At 40.6% G+C, this 27,351-nt stretch overlaps 1 protein-coding gene across 6 annotated transcripts in view; it reads right to left on the bottom strand.

The window, feature by feature from the left end:
• Nucleotides 1–27,351, bottom strand: part of OSBPL8 (oxysterol binding protein like 8) — a 112,754-nt gene that overhangs the window by 24,736 nt on the left and 60,667 nt on the right. For all 6 annotated transcript variants that reach the window (XM_039343294.1, XM_039343295.1, XM_039343298.1 and 3 more), the window contains 8 exons: nt 26,208–26,292; nt 22,882–23,050; nt 12,066–12,288; nt 10,530–10,714; nt 7,724–7,805; nt 7,364–7,462; nt 4,520–4,616; nt 4,192–4,290 (listed from right to left, as the gene is read on the bottom strand). In XM_039343294.1, the coding sequence (XP_039199228.1) occupies nt 4,192–4,290; nt 4,520–4,616; nt 7,364–7,462; nt 7,724–7,805; nt 10,530–10,714; nt 12,066–12,288; nt 22,882–23,050; nt 26,208–26,292 (1,039 nt within the window). The remainder of the gene's footprint in view (nt 1–4,191; nt 4,291–4,519; nt 4,617–7,363; nt 7,463–7,723; nt 7,806–10,529; nt 10,715–12,065; nt 12,289–22,881; nt 23,051–26,207; nt 26,293–27,351) is intronic.

Below are 27,351 nucleotides of genomic sequence, written 5' to 3'. Positions count from 1 at the left end.
AGTAACAAGAATTGTAACTGTGTAATGAGGGGAAAATGGAAAAAATATGGATAAGAAAGAAGGATCAGGGAAAAAATACTGGCTTGTGCAGTATTTTACAGATTTATATTGAAGAAGTTAATGTTAAAAATGTGAACCCAGACAACACGTTGTTCACTAAGCACTAAAGCAGTGGTTCTCAACCTATGGGTCGGGACCCCATTTGGGGTCGAATGACCATTTTACGGGGGTCGCCAAACAAGGCTGTCCACCATTTTTCCCCCTTTTCTTTGGCCACGCCCCTGGCACCCGGTGATGTATAAGTGGTTGGGGGTCACCACAACATGGGGAACTGTATTATGGGGTCGCGGCATTAGAAAGGTTGAGAACCACTGCACTAAAGACTGTAATTTTAAAAAATCAATAAAACATTAAAAAAAAGAAAAGAAAGGTAAAAGTATTTTCCAAATCATATAGTTTAAACAAACTCTAATCTGTCTGAGGGGAATAACCTTTACTGGAATACAATGCAAAAACAATTCAGTCAGCTTGTTGGATGTCATTGAGGAGAGAGGTTATGGGAAATAAGTTTAACTTTTAGAGCTGTATGAAGTATATGTAGAAATAAAAGATGTGTTCATTTGCCTCTCAAAAATATTTTCTAAGCCACACAAATTGTATTTATTATTTAGTAAATTCTAGCATATGTGACTCTTTGGAATCTTTCTGACACAGGAGTGGAACCATAGCAATGTTCTCAACGTCCGCAGGCCGGATGCATCATACTGAAACCACGCCCACCCCATTGCTGGCAATGGGGGAAAAGTCGCGATACATCGCATTTCACGTGACATCGCGAGTTTGACATGCCTGGTCTAGAAGAACGCCTTGGTGAATGGTATAACAAAGACCATCTGACTTAGTCTCAACCCTTCCCTAAAGCTAGTTTGAAATGGCTTTAGCTAATAATTATATTATAGGGCTACATGAAGCTGAAAAGCCATAATCCTTTTGAATATTTTGTCCAACTATGGTAGGATAGAATCTGCCCAATAACTTTTGTAGCTTTTTGTCAGAATTATGAAAACAGTGTTGTGGTATTGCAGTGCAAACTCCATTTCTTTTGGGCATGCATGGAACATTGTAACACATATAGAAAATAGCTTGAACTTATGTGATGATGGTGAACATGATGTTCATCATCTTCTTTGCCCCCTTCGTGGATGCTCCCGGGCCTCCAATTGTGTAAGGCTCAAGGAAGGACTCTTTTAGTAGGAGTCTTTAAAATCCCTCTTTAAAGATAAATAAACGTTGGCTCTGTGAAAAAGGCAATTAATAATATTTACCAAGGTTGTTCCCTTAATCTCCTTCAGGGGTCAAAAGGACAGCTGGTAAATCACATTCACCCAAGCATTCTATCCATATCCTCAGGAGTTATCAACTCAAACCAATCATTTCTAATCACATATGAGGACACTCAATTTCTATCTGACTCTATAGTTATCCAAGTCACCTCAAACCCTACAGATTTTACCAGCAAAGAACTAGTTGAAAGCACCACAGGGGTTTAATATTTTTCCTCTAATTCTGACGGAGGGACAGCTCTAATAACTCAGCTAAATGAATAATTGCAAATGCAGTCAGTGAGAAAACAATGGCTTTTTCTGTGTATGTACTGACCCAATGTGGCTCTATTTTCTACCTTATCAGCGTGAAAACAAGTCGTCTGCAAGGGCACGCTAGCAATTTTTCTGCCTCTATAGCCCATACAGCATATAGGAATAAATTAGGGTTGTGACAATCATCTGTAGAATAAACACTCCTAAGGAACTCTTCAGAAATCCATAATATTTAGTAATGTTTAGCTTACAAATCACTGCCCAAATGGACAACAAATAAGTTCTTCTTTTGAGTGAACTGGTCCTCTACTTCTAGGGGCTAAGGGGTGATTATAAATCTGACCTTAACTAAATAGAGGTCAGTCCATATAATGGAGTTGGAATTCTCCCATTAAACACTATTCTGCCCAAAACAAAAGACCAAATCAAATGTGTGACCAACAACGTACGCTGACTCTGAAATCAATTTGGATAGCCCAGATTTGCCATGGTCAGAGAGCCTGCAAGACACTGAAGTACTCAGTAGACAAGCAGAATCCATCCATTACTCCTAACTCAAGATTATATACCCTCAATATAGGCCAGATCTGTATTCAGAATTCAGGCAAATGCAATGTAGTCATCTCTCTCCCTCTAGTCCAGGGGTGTGCAACTCAATTTCATTGCGGTTGCCCTCGGGGGGCCGGGTGGGTGTGGCCTACTGGGTGGATGTGGATGGAGTGGGTGTGGCCTACTGGGTGGGCATGGCAGCTCTACATTTCGCATCAAGGGTACCTATGGAGGCCTGGGCAGGAGTGAGACAGATCTGAGGGTCTCTGGCAGAGGTGGGTGGGACCGGGGCAAGTGCCAAGACATGGTCCACTGGAGGAGCCTCACTGTTCCTCTCAGACCATGTGGGGGGGGCCTGGATGGTGGTGCGGGCTGCCGGAAGCCCTGGACAGCAGAGGTCAAATGCCCAACCTGGCCCTCAAGCACCTGTGGCACCAAGCCCAGCCCCACTTCCCCAAGGTGGTGCCCAGCTGCACTTACCTCCTCTTCAAGGCTGCTACTGCTGTGCTTGGTCTCCTTACCCAGGTTGCTCATGATGAGTATGAGGGCAAAGTCAGAGGAAGGCCCATTCCCTCTCCATCCAAAGCTTTCTTATCAATAGGATGGGAGACCCCCCAGGATAGGACAGGAGGAGGGGGCAAGGGGATGATGAAAAGGCAGCAGGACAGGACTAAGGCAGGACTTCCCTCAGACCCTCCCTCTCCTTCTTTCCTTTTTTCCTTCCTAAGTACAGAGTGGTAGAAAAATATTTGAGATGAGGGAGGGAGAAAAACTGGTAAGAAACACAGCTGGGGAGGTGTCGTGAGGAATGAAGAAATGCACCATTGCCTGGAAGTGGCCAGCACATGGCCCTCACCTACTTCACATATCTGGCTTGGTGGGCTCTGGGGGAGAGGATGCCATGAGCAGTGTGAGAGTCAACGTTACTTGCGCAATGCCGCCCAGCCCTCAGCCTGCCCGGTTTCAGCAGGCAGAGGGGTGCTTTCCTCATAGAGCCAAGAGGCTGAACCGGGCGGTGCAAATCCAAAAAGAAGCGTGATGCCACCTAGTCCCCAGCCTGCCTAGTTTCAGCAGGCAGCGGGGCGCTCTCCTCACAGTGCCGAGAGGTTGAGCCAGGAGGTGCGAAGCTCACCAGCTTTACACCTTGCTGCCTGCTGAAACTGGGCAGGCTGGGGGCTAGGCAGCATTGCACTTCTCATCAGATTCGTGCCACCCGGCTCAGCTCTTGACACTGTGAGGAGAGCGTCCCGCTGCCTGCTGAAACCAGGCAGTCTGGGAGCTGGGCAGCCTCACATTTCTTTTTGGATTTGTGCCGCCTTGCTCAGCCTCTCGGCGCTGTGAGGAGAATGCCTCGCTGCCTGCTGAAACCCCTCTCCCAGAGCCCACCAAGCTGGATATGTAGGCGAGGACCATTTTCTGGCCACTTCTAGGCGATGGTGCATTTCTTCATTCCTCACAAAGGGTGACACCTCCCCAGCATGCACCCAGGGGGTGGGGCCAACGTGGCAGGGGCTGGTTCCTCACTGTTTCCAGATGGCCTTGTGGAGCTAAGACTGAATGCATTTCAGCCTAGATGGCCAGCACAAAATTGTACATTGGCTCCCGGCCGGCCTGGGCAGTGGGAGCCGTTCCCTGTTTCCAGGATGGCTTCGCGGGCCACATGAAACCACTTGGCGGGTCACATCCGGCCCCCAGGCCTTGTGTTTGACATTCCTGCTCTAGTCTATTCCACAACTGAATACAGAGTTGGGAAAAGCTGAGCCCATTTTGAGCGTAGAGTCTAATCCAACCAGGTCTATTATACAATCCAGGTCAGCTCTCACATGCATGATTGCAGTGTATGATTTCAACTTTATTATTTGATGATCTGGCACTGAAAACAAAAGTTATTTCTTCTGCTTGTTATACTAAACCACTTGTGCAAGAACACTTTGTCTTTTTTAAGTCATTGATGTTTAACAAGTAGGAACTTGGTCCCAAGTATGCCAGATGCCTGATTGGTAAGCCAAACTGGTATTTAAAAACACTTAATAAAATTAAATACCTTTACAGTGTGCATATGGCATAGTCATTACATAGTCTTCTCCTCTGTTTAGGAACATCAGTCGGCCTTCACCATCCAGAATGGCAGATAATGAATTTCCTGAAATACAGAAGTGAAAGACTCAAAAAATTACATCCTAGAAAATGAAAAGACTTGCCAGACTAAAGAACTGTCATCTCACAAATTATGTACTCAAGACTAAGATTAATTAAAAACAAATACCACCTATTTTAGTAGTGAAAAAATATCAACTGCATTCATCAAAAATCCTTCACAAAGAACTTATTTTTGTATTTCTTAAACGTAATGAAAGCTTTTAAGCACTTACCATAAAACTTGGATTTGGCCAAAATATTAGCACTAAGGCAAAACCCATCTTTTCGATTGCTTACATAGAAGGCAGATATTGGAGGATGATGAGACACCTGTTAAAAGCAATAGTGTAAGTGACCTGCTGTGAATATTAGCAGAAATTAGCAAAAGATGTAAATTCTATTGTAATTCAACAAATACTCATTGAGGTCAACGAAACACATGTCCCCAAAATATTGATGAAAGTTACTTTGTTTAAAACATTTTCCTTGACTGCAGGTAGTTAGTTGGGATTCTCACATACCTAATTGTGCTCTCCATTTCAGGCATACTTAACTGTTTGCTACCATCTTCAATTAAAACACCAACTAATATCTGTATTTATTCATGCATTTCAGTAAACAAGTCCTTTTTCTCAGTTTAAACTGAATGTTCAACATAGTTTACAATTTAAAACAAAGCACAAACACAGAAGTAAATACAAATCTTTAAAATACTGTGCTGGCTAAACAGAAGTATTTACAGATTTTCTGAAGGCAAACAAACTGATGTCTAAAAGCAGTTTTCAAATTAGTTCTTGTATTACAGCACATGAAGGCAGAATCTGTCTTAAATATGCTGAGTAAGTATTAACTGTGCACGTAAGTCCTGATATATATCTAAGATGATAATAGTTTCCTGCTCTTCCCCTGTGAGCTTGTTATTTTGGGGTATCTTTGTTTCTTGTACACAATATTTATACTATTCCCATGCTGGTTCTCCGTTTGATTGGTTCCTTTTGCTTATTTATGATCCTGTACAAATCTGATCCTGCATTTGGAAAAGGTGCTACTACGCCTGTCTGATTTTTACCACCCAGATTTGCTCCCCTCATGTAATATCCAAAAACCTGATGTTTATTCAAGAAGATCTTGGATAATTTTTCTATTATTTTAGTTTTGACTCTTTGCGAGCTAAATGCAAAATCACATCAGAAAGACCCATAAAATATTTTGTCAAAACCAAAGAATATGCTCATGTTTGTGTAAATATTAACTGACTGAATATATTGTTCAACTAATTTGAAATGTTACATGCAATATTATGTTTCGGTGATCCTCATGTGTCTTCATAACTCGCACTTGCCAAGCTATCAAGAGGCTAATTTGGATGTGGGCAGAATGCATTAAAAATAACAGGATCAACTTTTGAGCTATCTTTGCATGTTTTCAAATGGCATTGTTAGCAGATGATATGGGAAAAACCCCAAATGAATTCAGAGAGTGTTAAATCTATTCCAGTAGCCATCCATGCATTTACACTTATGCCAGATAACATTACAAAATCTTTTCTAGATTAGCTGAGATGGCTGCAACTCATTTTCAATTATATAAACATCAGCACACCAAAATCTGCTCATCTCCATTACCATTTGTCTCTATGTGATTATAGTAAAACAACCTGTTGTGACAAAGACAGGAGGGGATGTGAGGTCACACTGGTAACTGCTGAAATAATCACAGTGATTGGCAGGCAACTTTCTGTTATCCTGTGGTCTTGGTGTAAAACATCGATAGCAGAATAATGAGCTTATGTGTATAAAGCAGTACTATTCTTTGAAATAAGTATCTTCTCTTCAATACATATCCAGCTAGTAATGTTATATACAAGAATATTCTGAACAGACACAAGTAAAATATGAAAATAACTGAGAGGCAACAGGATGACCACAATGCTGTTCAAATTACTGAAATGATTGTGTTCCAGATGCAAAAAGAGCTAGTTTATGCATAACATCCAAATCATGCAACATAGGTTCCAAAATAAAACCCTTCCATATCCACACTAACAAACAGGCACTGGCCAATCAACCAGATATTGTTGTAGCAGACAAAACCAAAAGGCAGTGGAGATGACAGATGCAGCAGTGCCAAATGACAGCAATATCAGGAAGGAGTATGAGAAACTGGAGAAGTATCAAGGCCTAAAGGAAGAACTGGAGAGCATGTGGAAAGTAAAGGCCAAAGTGGTCCCAGTGGTGGTAGAGCATTGTCATTCCTAAGCTAAGTTGGAATGACTCCAACAGATCCCAGAATGACAACAGAACTCTTTGTCCAGAAAAATGCAGTGCTGGGACAGCTAAAATCCTGAGCAGAACCCTCAAATTACCATGCCTCTGGTAGAGGACCTGAGACATAGACCACCCATAAGGGTGGGAATGGATTTTTTAAAAATCTGGTATATATACTTATGGTACACTCATTATACACGTATTTGAAGTTACAATGGCACTGAAAAAAAAATGAGTTACAACTGATCCTCGTACTTACAACCTTTGTATCATCGCCATGGTCAAAATTCAAGCACTTGGCAAGCAGCATGTATTTACAACAGATGCACCATCCTAGCGTCATGCCATTACCATTTGCAATCTAGCTGGCTTTTGACAAGTAAAGTCAACGGGGAAACCAGATTTGCTTAATGATTGCATGATTTATTTAACAACTGCAGTAATTTACTTAACTGCCATGGAAAAAAGGTCATAAAATTGCACATGACTCACTTAACAACTGCCTTGCTTAGCAATGGAATTTCTGGTCCTAATTGTGCTTGTAAGTTGAGGATCACCTGTAATTGGAATCAAAGTGAATTCCTTGCCTTTTTTATAATTCCGGTAACATGAAAATGCAGTATACCTAATGGTTACTCCATTCTAATTAATAATTTTAGAATAGGGCAGGAATAAAGTTTTTTAAAATCATTATGGTATTGTCTCTGAGTTAATGTAATCAAATGTAAATGTTGAAAAATGCTGTTATAGTTTTTCACACAAATTCCACAGATATGTATTTCACGGATTTTTATTACATTTTCACATTACCTGTTCAGCAATATAAAAAGTTTTGCTATTTGTTTTTGGATGAATCCACAAACAACGAAAAGTCTCACCAAGTATAGGATTGTAAGGTTTTTTAAGTCCCTGAAAGATAGACAATATTTGTAAATACATAGCAAATACATTGCAATTCCAAAAAAGTTTAATAAGCATAACACGTTTTAATAAGCAAAAACTTTCTGAAGACTCTGTAACGAAATGCTTACGATTATTGTATTTACTTAATGGGAAACTGCCTCCCTCCCATTAATTTTAAACGGAATGGGAGCATTTTACTCTGCAAATATAAATAGAAGAAAAGCTGCTGAAAATTAAGAACTAGATAAAAAAATGCCAAAGTATTACTTTTGGTTTTTTGTAGAATCCTGACAAGTACCACTTCACAACTTTTTTCATTCGATTGTAAGCATTCTCTTCAAGGGCAGCTCTAGAAAAAGATTATACAGACTTATAATCAAAGTAAATTAAATTTTATCCATATCAATGTAACAAACCATATAAGAGTTTCATATTCAAACAGAGTGATAAGAAATGTATACATCATATAACATAAAATAACAGAGTTGGAAGGGACCTTGGAGATCTTCTAGTCAACCCTCTGCTCAAAGAGGAGTCTCTATACTATTTCAAATAAATGGTTGTCCAGTCTCTTTTTGAAAGCCTACAGTGATGGAACACCTACAACTTCTGAAGGCAAGCTATTCCATTGGTTGATTGCTCTCACCATTAGGAAATTTCTCCTTAGTTCTAGGTTGCTTCTTTCCTTGCTTAGTTTCCATTCATTGTTTCTCATCTTGTCTTTTAATGCTTTGGACGTTTGACCCCTTGTGTTTGTAGGAGCCCCTCAAATATTGGAACACTGCTATCATGTCTCCCTTAGTCCTTATTTTTGTTAGACTAGACATACCCAATTCCTGTAACCATTCTTTGTATGTTTTAGCCTCCAGCCCCCTAAACCATTCTTGTTTAACCCTAATCATCAACATTTAAAGTGACCAACTTAGACAACAGATTTTCTGAGGCTTCATTGGCAACTGTGGTTGGCATTTTCAGAGGCAAGGTGACCTGCTATGCAGACTACAAGCAACTGAGTGGTCTCATGTCTCCTGTCTAGACCTTGGTTGCCAAACCACCAAACTCAGCCAGTTTACATCTGCGAAATATCCCAAGATCAGGAAAAGTGACATCCTTTAATAATTGTAAAGGCTAGGAAGACTGCTCCACTGTTTCTCCCCTTGTGGATATGAACCAATAGCAATTATGAAATCTATGCAAGTAGAAAATTATTTGAGAAATGAAGGAAATAGTATTCTTAATTCCTCTAAAAAAAAGTTAACTATTGGGAGAGAAGTTTCAAGAATTACTGCAATCTATCAAAGACTGTTTAAAGTATGGTTACACGTTTGGGAATCCAAACAATGTGAGAAGCCAAAATAAAAAACCTTGACTAGTAAAATGTATAAATCAAATGGATACTGAAATAACTGTTTCTAACTGATGCAGCTGTGACTACTTTAGAGAAAACATTTGAATAAGGGCGCATTTTTTTTACATAAATTATTCTTTTATCTTGATTTTCACAATTCAAATCTGCACTATATATTTATTTTACTTAACCTTTATTAAATTTGTTTGCCAATGTCAGCCCTTCAGGGTAGATCTGGGAAACAGACTCCACTGACAGATTAGAACTATACTTCTTGAAATGGGCTATAATAATAGAGATGTGCAAGCTCAATTATGCTTTACCTCCCTTTCACTTCATTTCAGTTAATCGTGGATGAGCCTACCTCAGTCCCTTTCAAATACTTGTTAAGGAATAGACTTAAGGAATGTTTCAGTCCTCCTTGCTTATACAATGGTTCTTGCCTATATTCAGGGTGATTTCTCCAATTCTCTATAGCCAATGCTGTCAGTTTGATTCAGAGTTTTATTTCTGCAATCATACTCTTTGTTTTATTTTGCAATTTGAGATAGTTTAAAAATAGAATCTCAAGGAAATGACATCAAGAGTTGATTGAACTACATCAGAATCCATTTCATAAAAAGTGTGAAGATTGTGTTCCCATAGAGAAGCTCAAAGATGAGTAAGCAGTTCCTTATAAGAACATTTGATAATGAATGCTTTAAGAGGCAACTTTTTGCTTGTCACTTTTTTCAGATTCAGGAACTAATGTGTCCATTGGGCAGGAACCCCTATATTCATACTAAAATGTGTTTAAAAACAAATGGTGTGCTGTACTGAAAATATACTGTATAGTAAAATAAAAGGAAAAAGTAGCTAATAAAATAAAATTGGGTAAGAGAACATCAACTAATTTAAAAGTTATACAACACTATATTAAAGAATCTAAACTGCTAACATAGAAGCAAAAAAATTGTATTTCATCCTGAAACACGAAGGGGACATGTATTTTTCTCTACGAAGGGAAAAGATAAGAGCATCATTTGTGATGTTACTTTTCACAGAATCAACCCTATGTGTATATCGGAGAAGAGAGTTTGGTCTTCACTTAGAAAAACAAGTCAAAGTAGATGGATTGCCGATCAGTCTATTCGAAAATCAGAAGCAACATTTTCTTTGAAAAATCAGACATATCAATGAGATAGAAAAATAGTTGTGTAGGAATGATTACCCCCACCCTTAGTCTCTTATGGAAATTATCAAATTCTTGCAAAATCCTAAGGTTCCAAGGAGTATAGTTTTAAACATCCTGCTATACACTTCGCCTAACTGTGCTGGTATAACTCTAGATATTTCCATGTTTTTCTATTAATTGTACAATTCCTAACTTATTTTTACCTGCATAGCTAAAAGTGTTCCATGTACATAAGCTCTTATGTGCTTCCCTTTTTCATTTTTAAACAGTTTACTTTTCCCAAGCAATAGGTTGCCAGGAAAGGATATGCAGTGTACACCAGAGTATATGAATTCATCATTTGCAGTCAACTATTGAAATTAGGCTAGGAAGCATGTGGCTCTAAGTCCCATTTATGGTGTGAGGCATTATTTTCTCTAAAAACCCAAAACTAAAAGAAATTCAGATCTGCCACTATTAAATCACTTAACTTCTCTTGAAAATGCTTTTGAAATAGTAATGACATGATGCATCAAGATAGTTCTTACTGCAGATGAATACAAACAACTCACTCAGATAAGAAGTCTGCGTGATAGTAGTAATCAGAGAGTTTATCCAAGAAAGAACGTGTTTCCAATATAAATGTAGGTAGTACCACTTTGGAGAGATCCATTCCAGGGCGTACTTGTTTCAACAACGTCCAGATCAAACTCTTATTTTCTTCTGAAACTATTTCTGTTTGAGAAGCTTCTCCTGCCTTCAGCAAAGTGCAAATAGAATGAAGTAAGAGCAGATATTAAAATATATTAATGCATTTAGATAAATTGCAGATTTTTTTTTAGTTTGGTATATAGCAGCCCAAACATTTGCCCATGCCACTCTGATATAGGATTTAAAGATTCTTCATGGCTGCAAAGCCATATATGTCCATCTGTTTGTCTTACCCACCCATTTTCTAAACATGGGACAATATGTAAATCCATGTGACTTTAATATTGAAGAAACAAACAGTGTCTCCATACAGCACTCTGGCCCTATAGTTGATTGTGGCTCAATATGTAGCATGTGAAACAATGCATATTAAGAAAAAATGGGATGAAAATGTAACAGCCATATAATAACATTTATTATTTACTTATTTCCTGCTTTTATTATTTTTACATATAACTCAAGGTGGTGAACATATTCAACACACCTTCCTCTTCTTATTTTCTTCACAACATCACCCTGTAAAGTGGGTTGGGCTGAGTGTGTGTAGTTGGTCCAAAGTCATCCAGCTGGCTTTCATGGCTAAGGTAGGACTTGAATTCACGGTCTCTCGCTTCCTAGTCTAATCATAGACCAGTGGTCCCCAACCTTTTCGGCTCTGCAAACTGGCAATGGCAGCAGCGGGGGAAGGGGATGGTTTTCCATGCACGTGCACCACTTGTGCACATGCAGCTTCGCATACATGCATACTCGCCCGCCATTTGGGTAGCCCAGTTCCTACACCAGGCAGTGGACTGGCACTGGATCACAGACTGGAGGATTGGAGATTCCTGCACTAAACCAAATATTACAACTTCCAGGCCAATCTTGAATTTAAGAAATAGAGGGTTTTTCATTTTGCTTTATTACTGCCTCAGGAAATATTTATGATTTTATTTCAGTTGCGTCCTTAGATTGGTCTCTATCAATTCTATATTATTCATATATCAATATATCTATATCTGTCTGTCTATCTATCTATCCATACACACACACACACAGAGAGATAAACGTTAAAGAACTAAGAATTATTGAACTTAAGCTAAAATGAGTAGTAAAAATCATGACTAATATAATATAAATCAATTAACAGATTAACCTGTAGTAAGCTAGGTATCTCGTAACATTGAAATAGAAATTCTATATAAATAAATCCAAATTTTGGATGTGACATCAATCCAGGGTAACATAACAATGATAAAACATCTTATACTATCTCTTTATAGTCATATTAATTTAATTCTTTCAGTTTTACCAGAAGTTCTAAAATGGACATACCACGTAATAGTGGATAAAAAAATGAAAGGAAGACAAACCATTTTACAATTCAAATATTGTGAAGTAAAAATATAACTCGTTACCTCCCCCAGTTCTTCACTGCCTTCTTCTATGTAAATTGTTTCCTTTACATGATCAGGTTCAGGATCAATATATGAATCATCCTGTCTCTCTGATGTATCTGTGTCACTTTCTACCAAACCATCATTATCTGACTCATCACGATCATGGTCGTTTTCTCTATCTGATTTATCAGAGTACATATCTGAATCTTTAAAATGTCTTTCAATTTCACTGTCATTTAACCTATTAAAAAGAAACATGTTAATCTTTTATATAGTAAGGAACAGTACATTTAATTTGTTACTTTATTGAATTTTTGTTTACTGAAACTCATATCAAATGTCAAACCAAATGTCAATAAAATTAAATTTAAGCACTTTTCATTCAAATTAATTTTATTGGGAAAATTTAAACACAATGAAATCACTAGGACTTACAATTCAATTTAATTATTCAATTTAATTAGAAGAATCCTTGAACTTAATTCATATTATTTTACATTCTTGTTTGTATCTTTATCCCTATTTTGAACAGCATCTTATAGCACTCAATTAAGTTGAATATATATACTAAAGAATGCAAGAACTACTGCCTAAATGCAATCAACTATGAATTTCTTTCTTAGATTTTCACCATACCCTATTTCACAGAGTGAATCTTTCCAAGATTTAGGAAAACAAGCTATATTCCCAGTCTCAGATGTTAAAACACACGTACATTTTATATGCACTATATACAAGTAATTTACCTAGGGATGCCCTTAGTTTAATGATTAGTAAACAACATTTCTTCCTACATACATCAATATTGGTGAACATTCAAGTATTTATAGAGATAACAGAGTATTTAAAGAAACCACTGTGATAATTTCTCTTTGAACTGAATGATACAAGCATAGTGTAGCAGATCAAATGACTAGAAAGTACTTGCATTGTGACACAAAAGTTAACATAACCAATCATCACGGCTATTGTCCAGATTGAAATAAAAAGCTGAGAGTGCATGAATATATAGAGTAGGCCAAGTTTGTTTGCCTTTGTTTGATAACGTATTTGGAAAACAATAGTGAATTATTATTTATATACCCTGAGTCATAATTATTCACCTTAGTTTCTGAAGTATTATCATAGTTTTAATCATTTTCATTCCAAGTTTACCAAAATAAAAAAAAAATGAAAAAGAAAAGAAACAAGAAAAAATAACTTTAAGCTTAAGCTAAAAAAAAATCTGGAATAAATTTGAAGCCTCTTTACCATACATCAGTGCAGTGATGCTATAAGACATATTCCTAGAATCATTTTACAGGGAACAATTAAACTATTTTACAATGCCTCCAATTCTAACCATCGTTCTACCATTGAAAGACACCATAGCTGCAGTCTTAGTTTAGATTATTGCTGTGCAACATGTTGAAGGCCAAGGCTATATACTATTCATTCATTCATTCATTTTTATGTCACCTATTTGCAAGATTCTATGCAGGTTATTATAGAACTACAATTAAAACCCTAACTAAAAATCTAGCATTATTTTCCATTTAATTGGGCTCTCCACAAAGACTCTGTAGAACAACACCATTTTAATAAGGGGCAAGCTGCTGCAGCTGCTACTGAGAATGTCATCCTCCAGGCCCGTCTCTTGATTCCTTAACTTAGGGACCTATAGTTCTCCCTTTCAGCTGATTTTTGTCAGACAAATTTCAACTAAAGAAGATGGTCTTGAAGGCAGCAAGGATCCAAACTATATACCATAAATGCCGGCGTACAAGGCGACCCGGCGTATAAGATGACCCCCGTCTTTATAGCCGGGCCGCATTCCTAGAACATCGTCTTATACGCCAGAAACTACCAGTATTTCCGGCGTATAAGACGACTCGGCGTATAAGACGACCCCCGTCTTTGGCGCCGATTTCAGCGCTCGCGGAAGTCGCCTTATACGCCGGCATTTATGGTAGGCTTTATATACTTTGAGATGGAACTGAAAACTTAGTGGTCATCAACACAATCCCTCAGCATAGTTATTATTCTGCTAAACTGGTTATTAGTCAGCATTCAGGGAGCCATATTCCATTTCAGCTGCAGCTTCTAAATTATTTTCAAAGAAAGCCCCTTGAAGATTCAATTGCAGTAGTCTGTTGAGTTACTGTCTACAAAGCTTTCTTGTCCAAGAGATCACAATGGCAGGCCAGTTTTATGGCCACAGTTAGTACCTGCTATTATAGTAAGAGCCTAGAGCAATAATGGCAAACCTTTTAGAGACTGAGTGCCCAAACTGCAACCCAAAACCCACTTATGTATTGTTGGGTGCTGGGTGGGCATAGCCCATTGGGTGGGCATGGCCCATTGGCTGGGGGTAGCTGCGGTGGTAATGGCAGACTAGGTGGGACTAAAAAGTTCAATCAATCAATTCCAACTTTGCAAGATCTTTTTTTTTTCCTGCAAGAAGTTGAAATTGATTGATTGATTGAACCTTTTTTTTTTGCACACGGTGGCGGAGGCCTAAAGCAAAAAGGTTTTATAAAACCCAGCTGAAGGCCTAGGACTGGGGCGACTGCGTGCATGCCCACAGAGAGGACTCTGCATGCCACCTGTGGCACGCGTGCCATAGGTTTGCCATCACAGGCCTAGAGCCCAACAGAATTTTCTGATTTATCACTAGTCTTTTAGGTAATCTATTAAGATCACAGATGGAACATTAATGGTCCTAAGTGCCATTTTACCAAAAGCAATTCTGTTTTGTTGGGATTCAGTCTATTTGTTCTACCCCATCCAAGACTCTAGAAAACACACACAGACTGAAGAGAACGGGCTTTGTCTTACCTGAACGCCTTTTCTCAACATGATAATGGATAATCCACGGATTGGGTTTCCTGAAGTCCCTACTACCCAATAGACTAAGTCTGAGAGTTAGCCATGCCTCCCGCTGGGCCATGCTGTCCCAGTTCCGACGAAGGCAAAGCAGCAGACAAAGTCCGACGCGTTGGTTCCCCTACCTGACACAGGACCTGACAGGCATCAAAGGGGTGGGAGTGGATTATCCATCACCATGGTGAGAAAAGGCGTTCAAGTTAAGACAACGCCCTTTCTCCAGCATGAGGATGGATAATCCACAGATTGGGACATACCAAAGCCTACACTGTCCCTATGGAGGGGAAACAGTCAGGGCATGTGTCCCTCCGGACGGCACCACACGTTTTAGCACCCTCTGGCCAAAAGAGGCATCAGCGGATGCAAACTGATCGATCTTGTAATGTCTAATAAATGGGGAGGGAGACAACCATGTCGCCGCCCTACAAATCTCGCCAATGGGCGCTTGAGTCGCCCAAGCTGCTGATGTTGCCGCACTGCGGGTGGAATGAGCAGTGATACAGCAAGGAATGGACAAGGACTGGGATTGGTAAGCATTGGCTATACAGGCCTTGATCAACCTACCAAGGTGGTCGAAGAGACCTTCTGCCCCATGGAAGAGGGCTGGAAGGAAATGAAAAGCGTCTCTGATTTGCGGAAGGCAGACGTCAGCTCAAAGTATCGTCTCAATGCTCTGCGCACATCCAAGGTGTGCCACTGGCGCTCCAGGTCGTGAGTTGGACGGGGACAAAAACTCGGTAGTATGAGTTCTTGTGATCGATGGAACAAGGATTTACCTTAGGAATGAATGTTGGGTCCGTTCTAAGGACTACACAATCGTCAAGAAAAACGACAGGTCCTCCCTGACAGAGAGTGCTGCCAGCTCGGAAATGCATCTGGCTGATGTTACTGCCACTAAAAAGGCCACTTTCATTGACAAAAAACTCAATTCACAAGACTTAAGTGGCTCAAATGGTGGCTTGGTAAGAGCCTGTAAAACACATGAAAGATCCCACGAGGGGTATTGATGGACCGTGGATGTCTTTGTATTGGTCGCCTCCTTAATGAAGGAGCAAATCATCGGGTGATGTGCTAGGGAGGAAGAATCGTCGCATGTCAGTACTTGTCTCTTGATGGTATTCGGCGAAAGACCTTTGTCAAGCCCCTCCAGCAAATATTCCAAAATGTTTGGGACAGTGACAGATGACATGCCAATTTTATTCCTGGTACACCAGGTGGAAAACTTCCTCCAAGTAGAATCATAAATTTTGTTGATAGACTGGCGCCTGGAGGCCTGAATCATGTTGATCACCCTTGGTGGGTAAGACTGCTGAGTCAGGCGTTGCCGCCCAAGTGCCAGGAAGCTAGCTGGAGCCATTGCAGGTCCGGGTGTTGAAGAGTCCCCTGGCTGAGCACAATGCGATCCGGAGTTATCCTCCACGATGACGAGATGGAAAGGCTCACAAGGTCGGCAAACCACGGACGCCCCGGCCAGTGTGGACAATGAGGATGACCTCTGCCCTCTCCTGCAATATTTTGCATATGACCGCCGGCATTAGTGGAAGAGGGGGAAAGGCGTATAGTAGACCTCTGGGCCAAGGACTGCGAAGTGCGTCCACTCCTTCCGCCCCTGGAGACAGGAAACGGGAGAAGAACCGCGGGAGTTGTGAATTCTCCAGAGACGCGAACAGGTCCAGAGCCGGGCAGCCAAACCTCTCCGCTATCTCTGCGAATAGAGCTGGAAGCAGACACCACTCCGAGTGGTCTATCATCACTCTGCTCAAGGTATCCGCCTGTCTCCCCCAAAATGTGAGCTGCTTGATGGAAAAGAGGTTGGTCTCTGCCCAGGAGCATAGTAGCTGGCCTCTGTCATGAGAGACTGGGACCGGGTGCCTCCCTGCCGGTTCACGTGGGCTTTTGCCGCTATGTTGTCCGTGAGGACTAGAATGTGCTGCCCCTTCACCCTGTGTCTGAAGTGTCGTAAAGCTAGATGTATGGCTCTGAGCTCCAGCCAGTTTATGTTGTGTTTCAGGTCTCATGGGGACCACTGTCCTTGAGCCAACTGGGACTGGAGATGAGCTCCCCAACCAAAGAGGCTGGCATTGGTGGTGAGAGTGAGTCGGTCCGATTCTTTGAAATGTGCACCTCCGGCTATTGTCTGGGAAGTCCACCAGCGGAGAGACTTCAAAATTACGGGTGGCACCCTCACTTTCCTGTTGGAAGATGTGAGTTTCCGCCTTTGAAAGGGGAGGAGGAACCACTGCAGAGCTCTGGAGTGCAGTCTGGCCCAAGGCACTATGGAGATGCACAAAATCATTTTCCCTAATAGTTGGGAGACAGTCATCAGGGAAACCACACGGTCGTGTTGAACCTGACGTACCAGTGACCTGAGACTGACCTGGCGGTCCGGAGACAGGTAGACCATGCACTGTTCCTTATCTATGACCACCCCCAAATGGAGAAGACAAGTAGAGGGAACCAACTGGCTCTTGAGGAAGTTCACAGAGAACCCGTGGTTCTGAAGTACTTTGACGATGAGTGCTACATCCACCCTTGCTGTCTGAACTGACAAAGACTGTATGAGAATGTCGTCCAGATAGCACTGGATCCGTATTGGAACCAGTCTCAGGTGTGCAGCTAGAACCATCAAGATCTTTGTGAACACCCTCGGAGCGGATGACAGGCCAAATGGTAGAGCTCTGTACTGATAATGACAGGAGTTGTAACAAAATCTGAGAAAATTGTGATGTTGGAGAAAGATTAGTATGTGTAGGTATGCTTCTGTGAGTCTATTGACGTCAGGAAGTCGTGCCTCCTGATGCTGGCCAGGATGGATTGTAGAGTCTGCATCTTGAACTTTTTGTACAGTAGGTAAGTATTTAGCCTTTTCAGATCGAGAATGGCTCTCCATCCTCCTGAGGCCTTCGGCACTACGAAGAGGATGGAGTAAAAGCCCTTCCCTATCTGTTCGGTCGGGACCGGCTCTATGGCCTTTATGTCCAAAAGATGATTTATCGCCTCATTCATGAGGTTCCTCTTGGTTGGGTTTAAGGAAACTGGACACTGGATGAACCGATCTGGTGGTCTGGATAGGAACTCCAATGACAGACCATGTTCTATGGTGGATAGAATCCAAAGGTCTGTGGTGGTGGCTTCCCAGCTGTGAATGAAGAGGGAAAGCCTGCCACCTATGGGGGGACCCTCCCTGGAGTCATTTATTCCTCCTAAATAGATCCCCCCCCGTGCCTCAAAAGGACCACTTTGATTGAACCTGCTGCCTGGCCCTGGCCCCAAAGTGGTCCGATTGACACTTGCCCCTGGGGGGGAAAGAGCGGGGTGGTTGTGACCACTCCGTCCCTGAAGTAGCATGAAAGGTTTGCTTCCGATAATAGGGAGTAGCTTTCCTGTCCGCATGTCTAGCCTGGTGCACTAACACTTTCTTCTTGTCCTGATTCTCTACCAAGTAGGGATCGAGAGCTTCCCCAAATAGATGACCCCCAGTGTAAGGTGCAGTGGCCAGATGCCATTTGGACTTTAAATCCGCACGCCATTGTTTCAGCCAGAGCAACTTGCGATTGATACGTTTGCGGCTATTGCCCTGGCCGAAAATCTGGCTGCGTGAAGGGTGGTATCCGCCGTGTACTCTGCCGTAGCAAATAACTTACCCAAGGTCTGGTGGGCCCGCACCTGTTCCTGGGGAATCATGGCTTGAAGCTCCCGAAGCCAAATGATAGAAAACCTGGAAAAGAAGGACGCTGAAGTGGAAGCCTTCACTGCCCATCCGGGTGCCTGATGTGATCTGCGCAAAGAAAATTCTGATTTCCTTTCCTCTGGCTTCAATGCCTCCGCCATATCACCTGGTATGGTGGAGGGAGAGAAGATAGGGGTCAATGATGTGTCTACCACCGGTACCTCTAATACATCCGACAGTGACGGGGCCACATTGAAAAGTTTTTAATCAGCGGCCCCTGGAGCAGGGGGAGCACTAAGACTAGCCCATTGCTTCTTTACCGTATTGATGAAAAAGGGGGACACAATATATGTTTTTGGGTCATGGTTCGCTCAGAAAACAGTGGGTCAGGTATATTACTGGTGGAAGGGGTGGGTTGTGGTTCTTGCTCGGGCACAACCTTAGATGCTGCGGAGGCCTTAGCTAGAATGGACGTGAACAATGTGGGATCAAATAATCCCACGAAGGGAGAGGGTTACTGATACGTTTCTTCATCTTCAGACAAAGGCGGATCCCGTGTGTCTTCAAGATCCGAATATGACCCTCTGTCGTGAGATGAATGCTCAGAGGTGATAGAGTAGGCATATTCCAGAGGCTCAGAGTAATACCAGGTGGAGGATAAAGGCTTAGGCCTCTGTAAGGAGGCAATACTCTGTGCCAAGACCTGAGTGAGCATTGATTGAAGCTTTTCTGGCCAGACAGTCTGAGGAACTTTGGGACGGAGACCAGCTGCAGTGGGTGTGAATGTGGCAGAGGGCCCTGGTTGAGAACTGGGTGGTGAGGCCGCCCAGCTGACATTTGGATCTGGAACCATAGGACTGATGGACCTCTGCTGGGCCTCCACGTCAGGGGGAAATGGTCTATGAACCTGAACAGTTGTGGTTAGTTGTGGGCCAAACAGGCTGCCCTCAGACGTGGTAATGGGAGGTGGGGGAACCTCCCTCGGAGTTTCTCTCTGGGCCTTTGAAAATTGCCTCTCTAGGGCCAAATGTCTCCTGGTGGCTTCCTTTTCAGCCGCTTTGGATGGAGCTTTGATAGCCAAAGTTTTGGCCCTTGCTCTCAGCTTCCCCGCTGCCTCCAATTTGGAGGATTTACATTTCTTTTTACTTGGAAAGCTGGTAAGAGACAGGACAACCTGAGGTTGTTTATCTTCTGCCATTACAATGGAGATCCTTCAGTGCAGGACTGAGGATGGATCTCAAGGAGAAATAGGAGCAAAGAAAGGAGACTGTTGAAACAAAATTGGTAAAACCAGTGTGATCTCCTGAGAATGCTACTGAGAACCACAGTGTAAGGCCTGATTTGATGACTGCTGGAAACTGGTAAAACCAGTGTGTGCTCCTGAGATTACTAGTGAATCACAGTGTAAGGCTTGATTTGATGACTGCTGGAAACTGGTAAAACCAGTGTGTGCTCCTGAGAATACTACTGTGAACCACAGTGTAAAGCCTGATTTGATGATTGCTGGAAACTGGTAAAACCAGTGTGTGCTCCTGAGAATGCTACTGTGAACCACAGTGTAAGGCCTGATTTGATGATTGCTGTAAACTGGTAAAACCAGTGTGAGCTACTGATAATGCTGTTGTTGGAGGCCAGCAATCCTTTAGAGTAGTAATTGCGAAGCAACAATATCAAGCGAGGAAGTGGAGAAACTTCCAAGGTGCCAAAAATATTGCCAGAGGCAATGTCAATTAGATGTGGCTGGATAAATAATGGGAAGGCCCCAGGGTGCCAGCAGCACTAACTGAATACTGCTCAAAATGGCGGCCGTCCACGTGTGAAGTCACCACACTGTAGGCTGAAGGCACACTAGATTGGATCTTGGAAAGAATTATATTTTCTCCCACAGTTAAACCACCAGAATACAACTAATCATCTAGGACAGTGGTTCTCAACCTTTCTAATGCCGTGACCCCATAATACAGTTCACCATGTTGTGGTGACCCCCAAGTGGGTGTGGCCACCAATAAGAGAGAGTAGGACAGCTAGGGAAAAGGGAAAAAATGGCGGACAGCGTGGTTTGGCGACCCCCGTGAAATGGTCGTTTGACCCCAAATGGGGTCCCGACCCACAGGTTGAGAACCACTGATCTAGGAGAACAATCCTGGATACAGAGAACCTGTGGAAAACCTATTCAAAATGGCGGCCACCAGCCACATGGCGAGCCAGGGAGTCTGGTAACCAGAGCCCAGCCGATCAACAGACAGTCACAGCTGCCGCTGCACAATCCAGACAAAATTTTCACAGAGAGATTTTAGCCAGAGGAAACAAAAACTGCTTGAGAAAGAAAATAAGCCCCTTGATTTACACAGCCGGTTGCCGGCTGCAAGATTAAGAGGCTCCGGAGGTCCGCCGATCGTAAATCATGAGTGGCGGAGTCACGGCTCAGCTGGCTGCACAAGAAGTGCCTCGTGAGTTCAAAAGCTCAGAAGGCGGGGGGGGGGGAGAGTTTTGAAAAAGAAAGGACAGAATCAAAGAAATAGGTAGAACAAACTCCAACTACTCCAGAAATAGGAAGGATAATACACAGATTGAAAAGGCAAAACCTGAAATGATCTGAGAGGGAACCAACACATCCTCCTGGGTATAAGACTAAGTCGGAACTGGGACAGCACGGCCCAGCGGGAGGCGTGGCTAACTCTCAGACTTAATCTATTGGGTAGAAGGGACTTCAGGAAACCCAATCCGTGGATTATCCATCCTCATGCTGGAGAATATGGAAGCAAGCCAAATTTGGAGTATTCCACACTGGGGTCTATTTTTCCTGCCCCACCACAAGCATCATAGATTCTCAAAAAAAAAAAAAAAAAAAAATGAACACAATCTATGTTACTAAACACTAGTAACTAGCAATGCTTGTATTTCCTCTGTATTCCAGAACATGACTAAGTGTCTAATGTAGACACCCCTCTGACTGCACAGAATCTCCTCAATTTAATCCACAGGATGCCTTTGGCAGATCATCTACCATACAGAGGTTAATAGAAGTGACTATAAGTGATCTGACTATAACAAAGGAATGCTATTGTCTTCCACTTCAGATCATATATTAATTGCTTGGAGGCCAAAAACAGATGTAAGACACTGTCCCTAGTATGTTTCAAATACATGTTTGGCTTGGGGTAAAAGCATGTTTGTCATAGCAGCCCTAATTCCCAATCTGTTTAGACTACATGCCCAAGGAGTGGAGATCCTTCAGCACAGAGAATCTGCAGGAGGTGAGAGGTGATGGATGAACTACCTCATTAGTACACTGAGTTTGTTCAGAGAACTCAACATAAAATACTGTCCCTTACTTCAGGCTACCTATGAAACAATTTATCTGGCTCTCATCAAATTCTCATAAAACATCATTGCTAGGCCTTTTCATTGCTCTTGATGTTAAGACTACTTCAAATCCCCCAAGAGCTACATGGGCAGATTTCAGGTAGAGGAACCCCTCCATTTTCATTCAATCAGCTTTTGGTGCCTATTCTGCTCTCTTTTCATCATGGAAAAAGAGGATAATATTAGATATGTACTTGGCACAATGCAAGTAACTCTGAGTTAGGACTTTCTGGGAAGGATAAAGAAATTAGTATATCATAAAAAGCTATAGCTATACTACAGAATAAGTATAAAATTATTGGTTATCAGCATAGGATAGAGAATGAAATAGTGCTTAGATCTATAGGAAATAGCAGTGGTAGAAGTTAAATATCTACTTATACTGAATACCTAGGAGATAATTCATGACTTTTTCTGTTCTTATTTGAGACTCATCAGATATTATTTGGATGAGTCTTAAATAAGGCAAAACTGGTCACATATTGCCTCTTGGTGGTCAATATATGTAGAAATATCCCACAGGATTTAAATTGACTAAAAACAATACCTCACTTCAACTCCAGGGAGGGGGTAGAGAAGTCATATAAACCTCATACATGAGAACATGATTTAATGTAATATCAATAACTCTCTGCTATGACAACTTAAGAAAAGTTGCACTAACCATACCATTTTAAAATGTGTATTCTATACATTAAGTATAACTAAAAAGGATAGGGCAATATAAGATATTAGGTAGCACATAGAAACAGATGGAGTTGTATCCTTGGTGTAGGGTTTAAACCCTCTTGTGTGATTTTTAGAACAAAAATGTTCTAATTTGGAAATTGAAGACAAAAAAACAATACATAACTCCTACCCTTAAAAGATAATTCCTATGAACCATGAAGGACAAGCTATGGTTTAATAAACAAACAAAAATTATGGACTTACGGGAAACTTTCAGTGCTGTGAACGTTGTTTGCACGCAGCAGACCGTAGAATGAAACATGTGTACTATCTGCTAAATTCAGTTCATGTTCTTTACCTTCTCTAATCATTGTACGCTTGAGCAAACTTGAACACTTTAAAGCTAGCTCCAATGCATCCATCCAACATCTACCTAAAGATAAATATGTTTTAGAGTATAATATTCAAAACAGTACAAGCACAACAGGGTTAGAGTTAGAGTTATTTGCATTTCAAGTATTTGTCACTTTTATGTATAATAGGTGTCCTCAATCTCGCACAAGTGGGGCTGCGAGCGCACACAGCAGCCTGTTGTGAATAGGGCAGCCTGGTAGTGGGCCACGGCACTTGCAGCCCCACTGTTCACACAAGTGAATCTGTGCACGAGCACATGCGCACATGCCTGCCCCTCACACAAAACCATCTCTCCCTCTGTGCCGGGCTGCCAATCTGGAAAGGTTGTGGTACGCTGATGTATAATACTGAGCAAAGCTTTTTAATACTAGAAAAGATTTTTTAATTCAAGTTGGACTGACTTAGTAATATGACTCATTCTTAACCCTGCTTGTGTTACAGAAATTAGAGCATAATCATATATGCACATTATATTTCACAAGAACCAATTTCAACAAGCTTTAAGTAACAGTAGGTAGGATCCCATAGAGATAAATCCTCAAGTCAAAGTTAGCACTGAAAAGTTGGGAATATTTTAAAAATCAGTAAATTGCAGAATATTCTAGAGAGGGGAGAGAAAAAAAAAGGGGGGGGGGTTAGGAAATCATTGTGGATATGTAGGAATTTTTCCACTAGGCTAAAAACTAAAAGGAACATATGCAGAAATTTGTGTTTTTTCATTCTTTTTTATTGTTTGTTCTTTCAAATATATATTAAAATAAAATATAATAAAATTGAGGTTATAGTTGCAGAAAACAGAGATTTATTGTATCAATAAAATAATGAATTGGGGGGAAAAGAATGATAGATATAACACCAAGGTAATTTATCAGCAATAATTAGTACTGCAGGAAGGCTAAAAAAAAAAAAAAAAAATCAGAGAAACAACTTGCAAGAAAAACTAAAAGCAACAAAAAATGGTTTTCTGACTATCACAGTAGTAAAATGAAGGAAAATGTAAAGATAGGCTTACTTCTTGGAGAGCATGGTAGGACAGTAATATGTGACAAAGAGGACAGAATAACTCCTACTTTGCTTTAGTCTTCTTCCTAAAGTGAACCTAAGCAGAATATGTCAAAAACCTCTCATCAAGCTAGAGGAGTGTCAAGTAATTCTATTCTATACCCTATGCAATTCAAAATATTTATAAATGGTTAAAACGGATAGAAAGTAGAAATATCAAGTTTGCAGATAAAGAAACATAGAGTGACTGCAATCCCTTTGGAAACATTATCAATGTTCATAAGGCTGAACAGAGCAAAAAGTAGGAAATTTAATTTCAACAAAGGCATTATCCTAGGACGGGGTCGGCAACCTTAAACACTCAAAGAGCCAATTGGACCAGTTTCTCAGAGAAAAGAAAACACTGGGAGCTGCAAAACCTCCGAGTGCGCGCGAGGGGGAGGGAGCTTGATTGAAGAGTTTAATTAAAAAGAAATAGAGGCTGCTATGCATGAGTTCTCTCTCTCTCCCCCTCCCTCTCCCTCCCTCTTTTTGTCTCCCTCCCTCTCTTTCTCTCTCTCTCCCCCTCTCTCTCCGTCTCTCCGATCTTCTGCTCACCTGGCAAGCTGGCTTCACGCTGTTCTCCAACAAGCTGACACACATTCTTATTGGGCTGGCTCTCTCCTGCCCTTGGTCTGCCAGTCCTCTTTCCCCACTTAGTGTGTGTGTGTGTGTGAGAGAGAGACAGACAGTGTGTGTGTGTTTGTGTGTGTGTGTGAGAGAGAGAGAGAGAGCTGCTGCTTCCTGCTGAGATGCAGCAAAGGCAGGAGTCTTGCCCAATAAGCTTATTAGCTTATCCGAGAACAGCGTGAGGCCACTCTCTTTTTTACACTGAGAGAGACAGAGAGAGAGAGAGAAAGTAAGCGCAAGTGCCTCTCTCTGTCTCTGTCTCTCTCTCTGCAAATGGCGGAGGAGGCTGGAAGCCGCAGGGGAAGGCTCAAAGAGCCACATGTGGCTCCGGAGCCGCGGGTTGCCAACCCATGTTCTAGGAAATATCAAAGTCATGAGTATACAATACATGAGGGGCAGGGAGAAGGAATATATGCCAAAAGTATCTGAGTGTCTTGATGGATCATGAGTTGCTTATGTAATACAGCTTAAAACAACCAAATAGCAATTTTAGACTGTATTAACCGAAGTATAATGTCAAGATGAAGAGAAAGTCATAATTCTTTTCTATTATGATTGGTCAGAATCAACTTTGTTTCTAATTCCACATTTTAGGAAGACTACTGACAAAATGGAGTAAATCAAGATGATAATAGATTTTGAAATGAAAAGTGTTGGGTGAGTTAGAGGGGAAAAGAAACAATGGGTTTAAATGGGAAGGAAGCAGACCTTGGCTGAATATTAGAAAAAAAATCCTAATAATAAAAACTGTTCAACACTGAGGCATACCTCAGAGATATTACCAGTGCTGTTCCAGACCACCATAATAATGTGAATATTGCAATAAAGTGAGTCACACAATTTTGGGAATTTTTCCAGTGCATATAAAAGTTATGCTTACACTATTACTGAAGTCTATTAAATGTGCTCTAATATTACATCTAAAAATGTACATACCTTAATTAAAAAACTACTTTATTGCTAAAAATGCTAATCATAATCTGAGTTTTCAGTGGGTCATAATATTTTTGCTGGTGGAGGATCTTTTATACATATACGTATGTACATATGTATGTATGAATGTATGTATATATAATAGCGCGGGATTAACACTAGGAAAAAATATTTGCAAAGCAAAGTGAAGTGCAATAAAACAAAGTATGGCTATAAGATTGCTTCAGGAAAATAAAGTCAAATATATCCAATTGCCTAAAATGATCCTGTGTTAGGAGGAGGTATTGAGTTGCGCTTATGTGCTATCTAATTAGCTTATACTCCAAAACATGGATACAAATAGTGATCTGATATGCTATCTTTATCATCTCTCAATTTCAGTAATTTGTTGGAATTGAAAAATGGTTTATTTGTTTCTCCATTTGAAATAAAACATATCACTTAAAAAAACTTAAAACAATATTCCTAATATGTACACATTATTCAAAACTTTAAAATTCCATTGTCAATGGTACTTGGCTCAAGTAACCTCATTTAAAAAATTGATCATGAAAGACAAAATAAATCCTTACCATCTGATTCTGAAGCTGCTCGAATGATTAAATAACTACCGGGTAATGGCTGTGTTATAGAGCCAACAGCTTCACCTTTAGGACCCTTAAAATACAAAACAATATTAATTTGATTGTATTGTAGATCAACTTGCATTCAATCTATTCATAAATTATCTTTTTTTTTTAAAAAAAAATGATTTTACCAGCAAGCAATAGCTTTCACTAGACTAGATCTTACAACTGCCTTTTCCTAGTTCATCACATGGCAGTACAAGCCAACTGTGGATGTAATTCAATGTTAAACAAATTATACTCAGATTAATAAATGCATAAATAAACCACTTGTGACTGCTCACCAGACAGGGAAATCAAAAAACACAGTAAACTGTGGTATTTATTCCATGTTGCTAAAAAAAAAAAAAAAAAGCTGCATGGATATAGTCAAGAAGACTTGAGCTCAATCTGAGAGTATTTTGTCTTTACTTTCCCATTCACTGCATCCCCAAAAGCAAGTATAAACATTTTAAAAATATCTTTCTCTTTTAAGAAGGAGGCTTTAAGGAACTCTACATGGCCCATTCAGTTTTGGATGAAAAACAAGCAAAATGTATTAGCAATAATACATTTAAATAATCAAGCTGATGGAAAGAAGCATCCATCTGAATGCCTATTTCCCCATAGAAATTGAGAAGCAGCTCAACCATAACGGAATTAGCAAAAGTGAGTTTGCATTTACAGATACTTGCACCCAAATAAATAAGGATGCATAGAAAGGAAGCCATAGGAGCAAAAGGCAATTCTACTATCTATTGTCCAATAAGCAGAAAGAGCCAATTTTGTTTTTAAAAATCAGATACAATGTGATATAAGCAGCTTGATGGAAATTTAATAAAGCAATACTAAACAGTTTAAAACTGGAAGTCATGTACTGTGAAAACCTGTAATTGTGCTATAATTGGAATCATAGGTTAATGGAAATAAGAAATGCTAACAATTATCTGCATGCCATCCATAATCAAAAGTCAGAGCTTCCTTTTCAATCTTCATTAACTATCCAAACCAACTGAACAGCTGAACTTTAGAATTTTATACTAATCAAACAACTTTATAAAAGAAATATTCATTTGGACCAATCTGTGACGACTAAAAAGCATTTTGAATT

This window comes from Crotalus tigris, unplaced genomic scaffold (genome assembly GCF_016545835.1).
Source record: "Crotalus tigris isolate CLP2741 ecotype Arizona unplaced genomic scaffold, ASM1654583v1 scf7180000017836.1595184, whole genome shotgun sequence".
NCBI classification, from domain to species: domain Eukaryota; kingdom Metazoa; phylum Chordata; class Lepidosauria; order Squamata; family Viperidae; genus Crotalus; species Crotalus tigris.
Note: the sequence above shows the minus strand (reverse complement) of the source record. Positions and strands in the feature narration are given on the sequence as shown.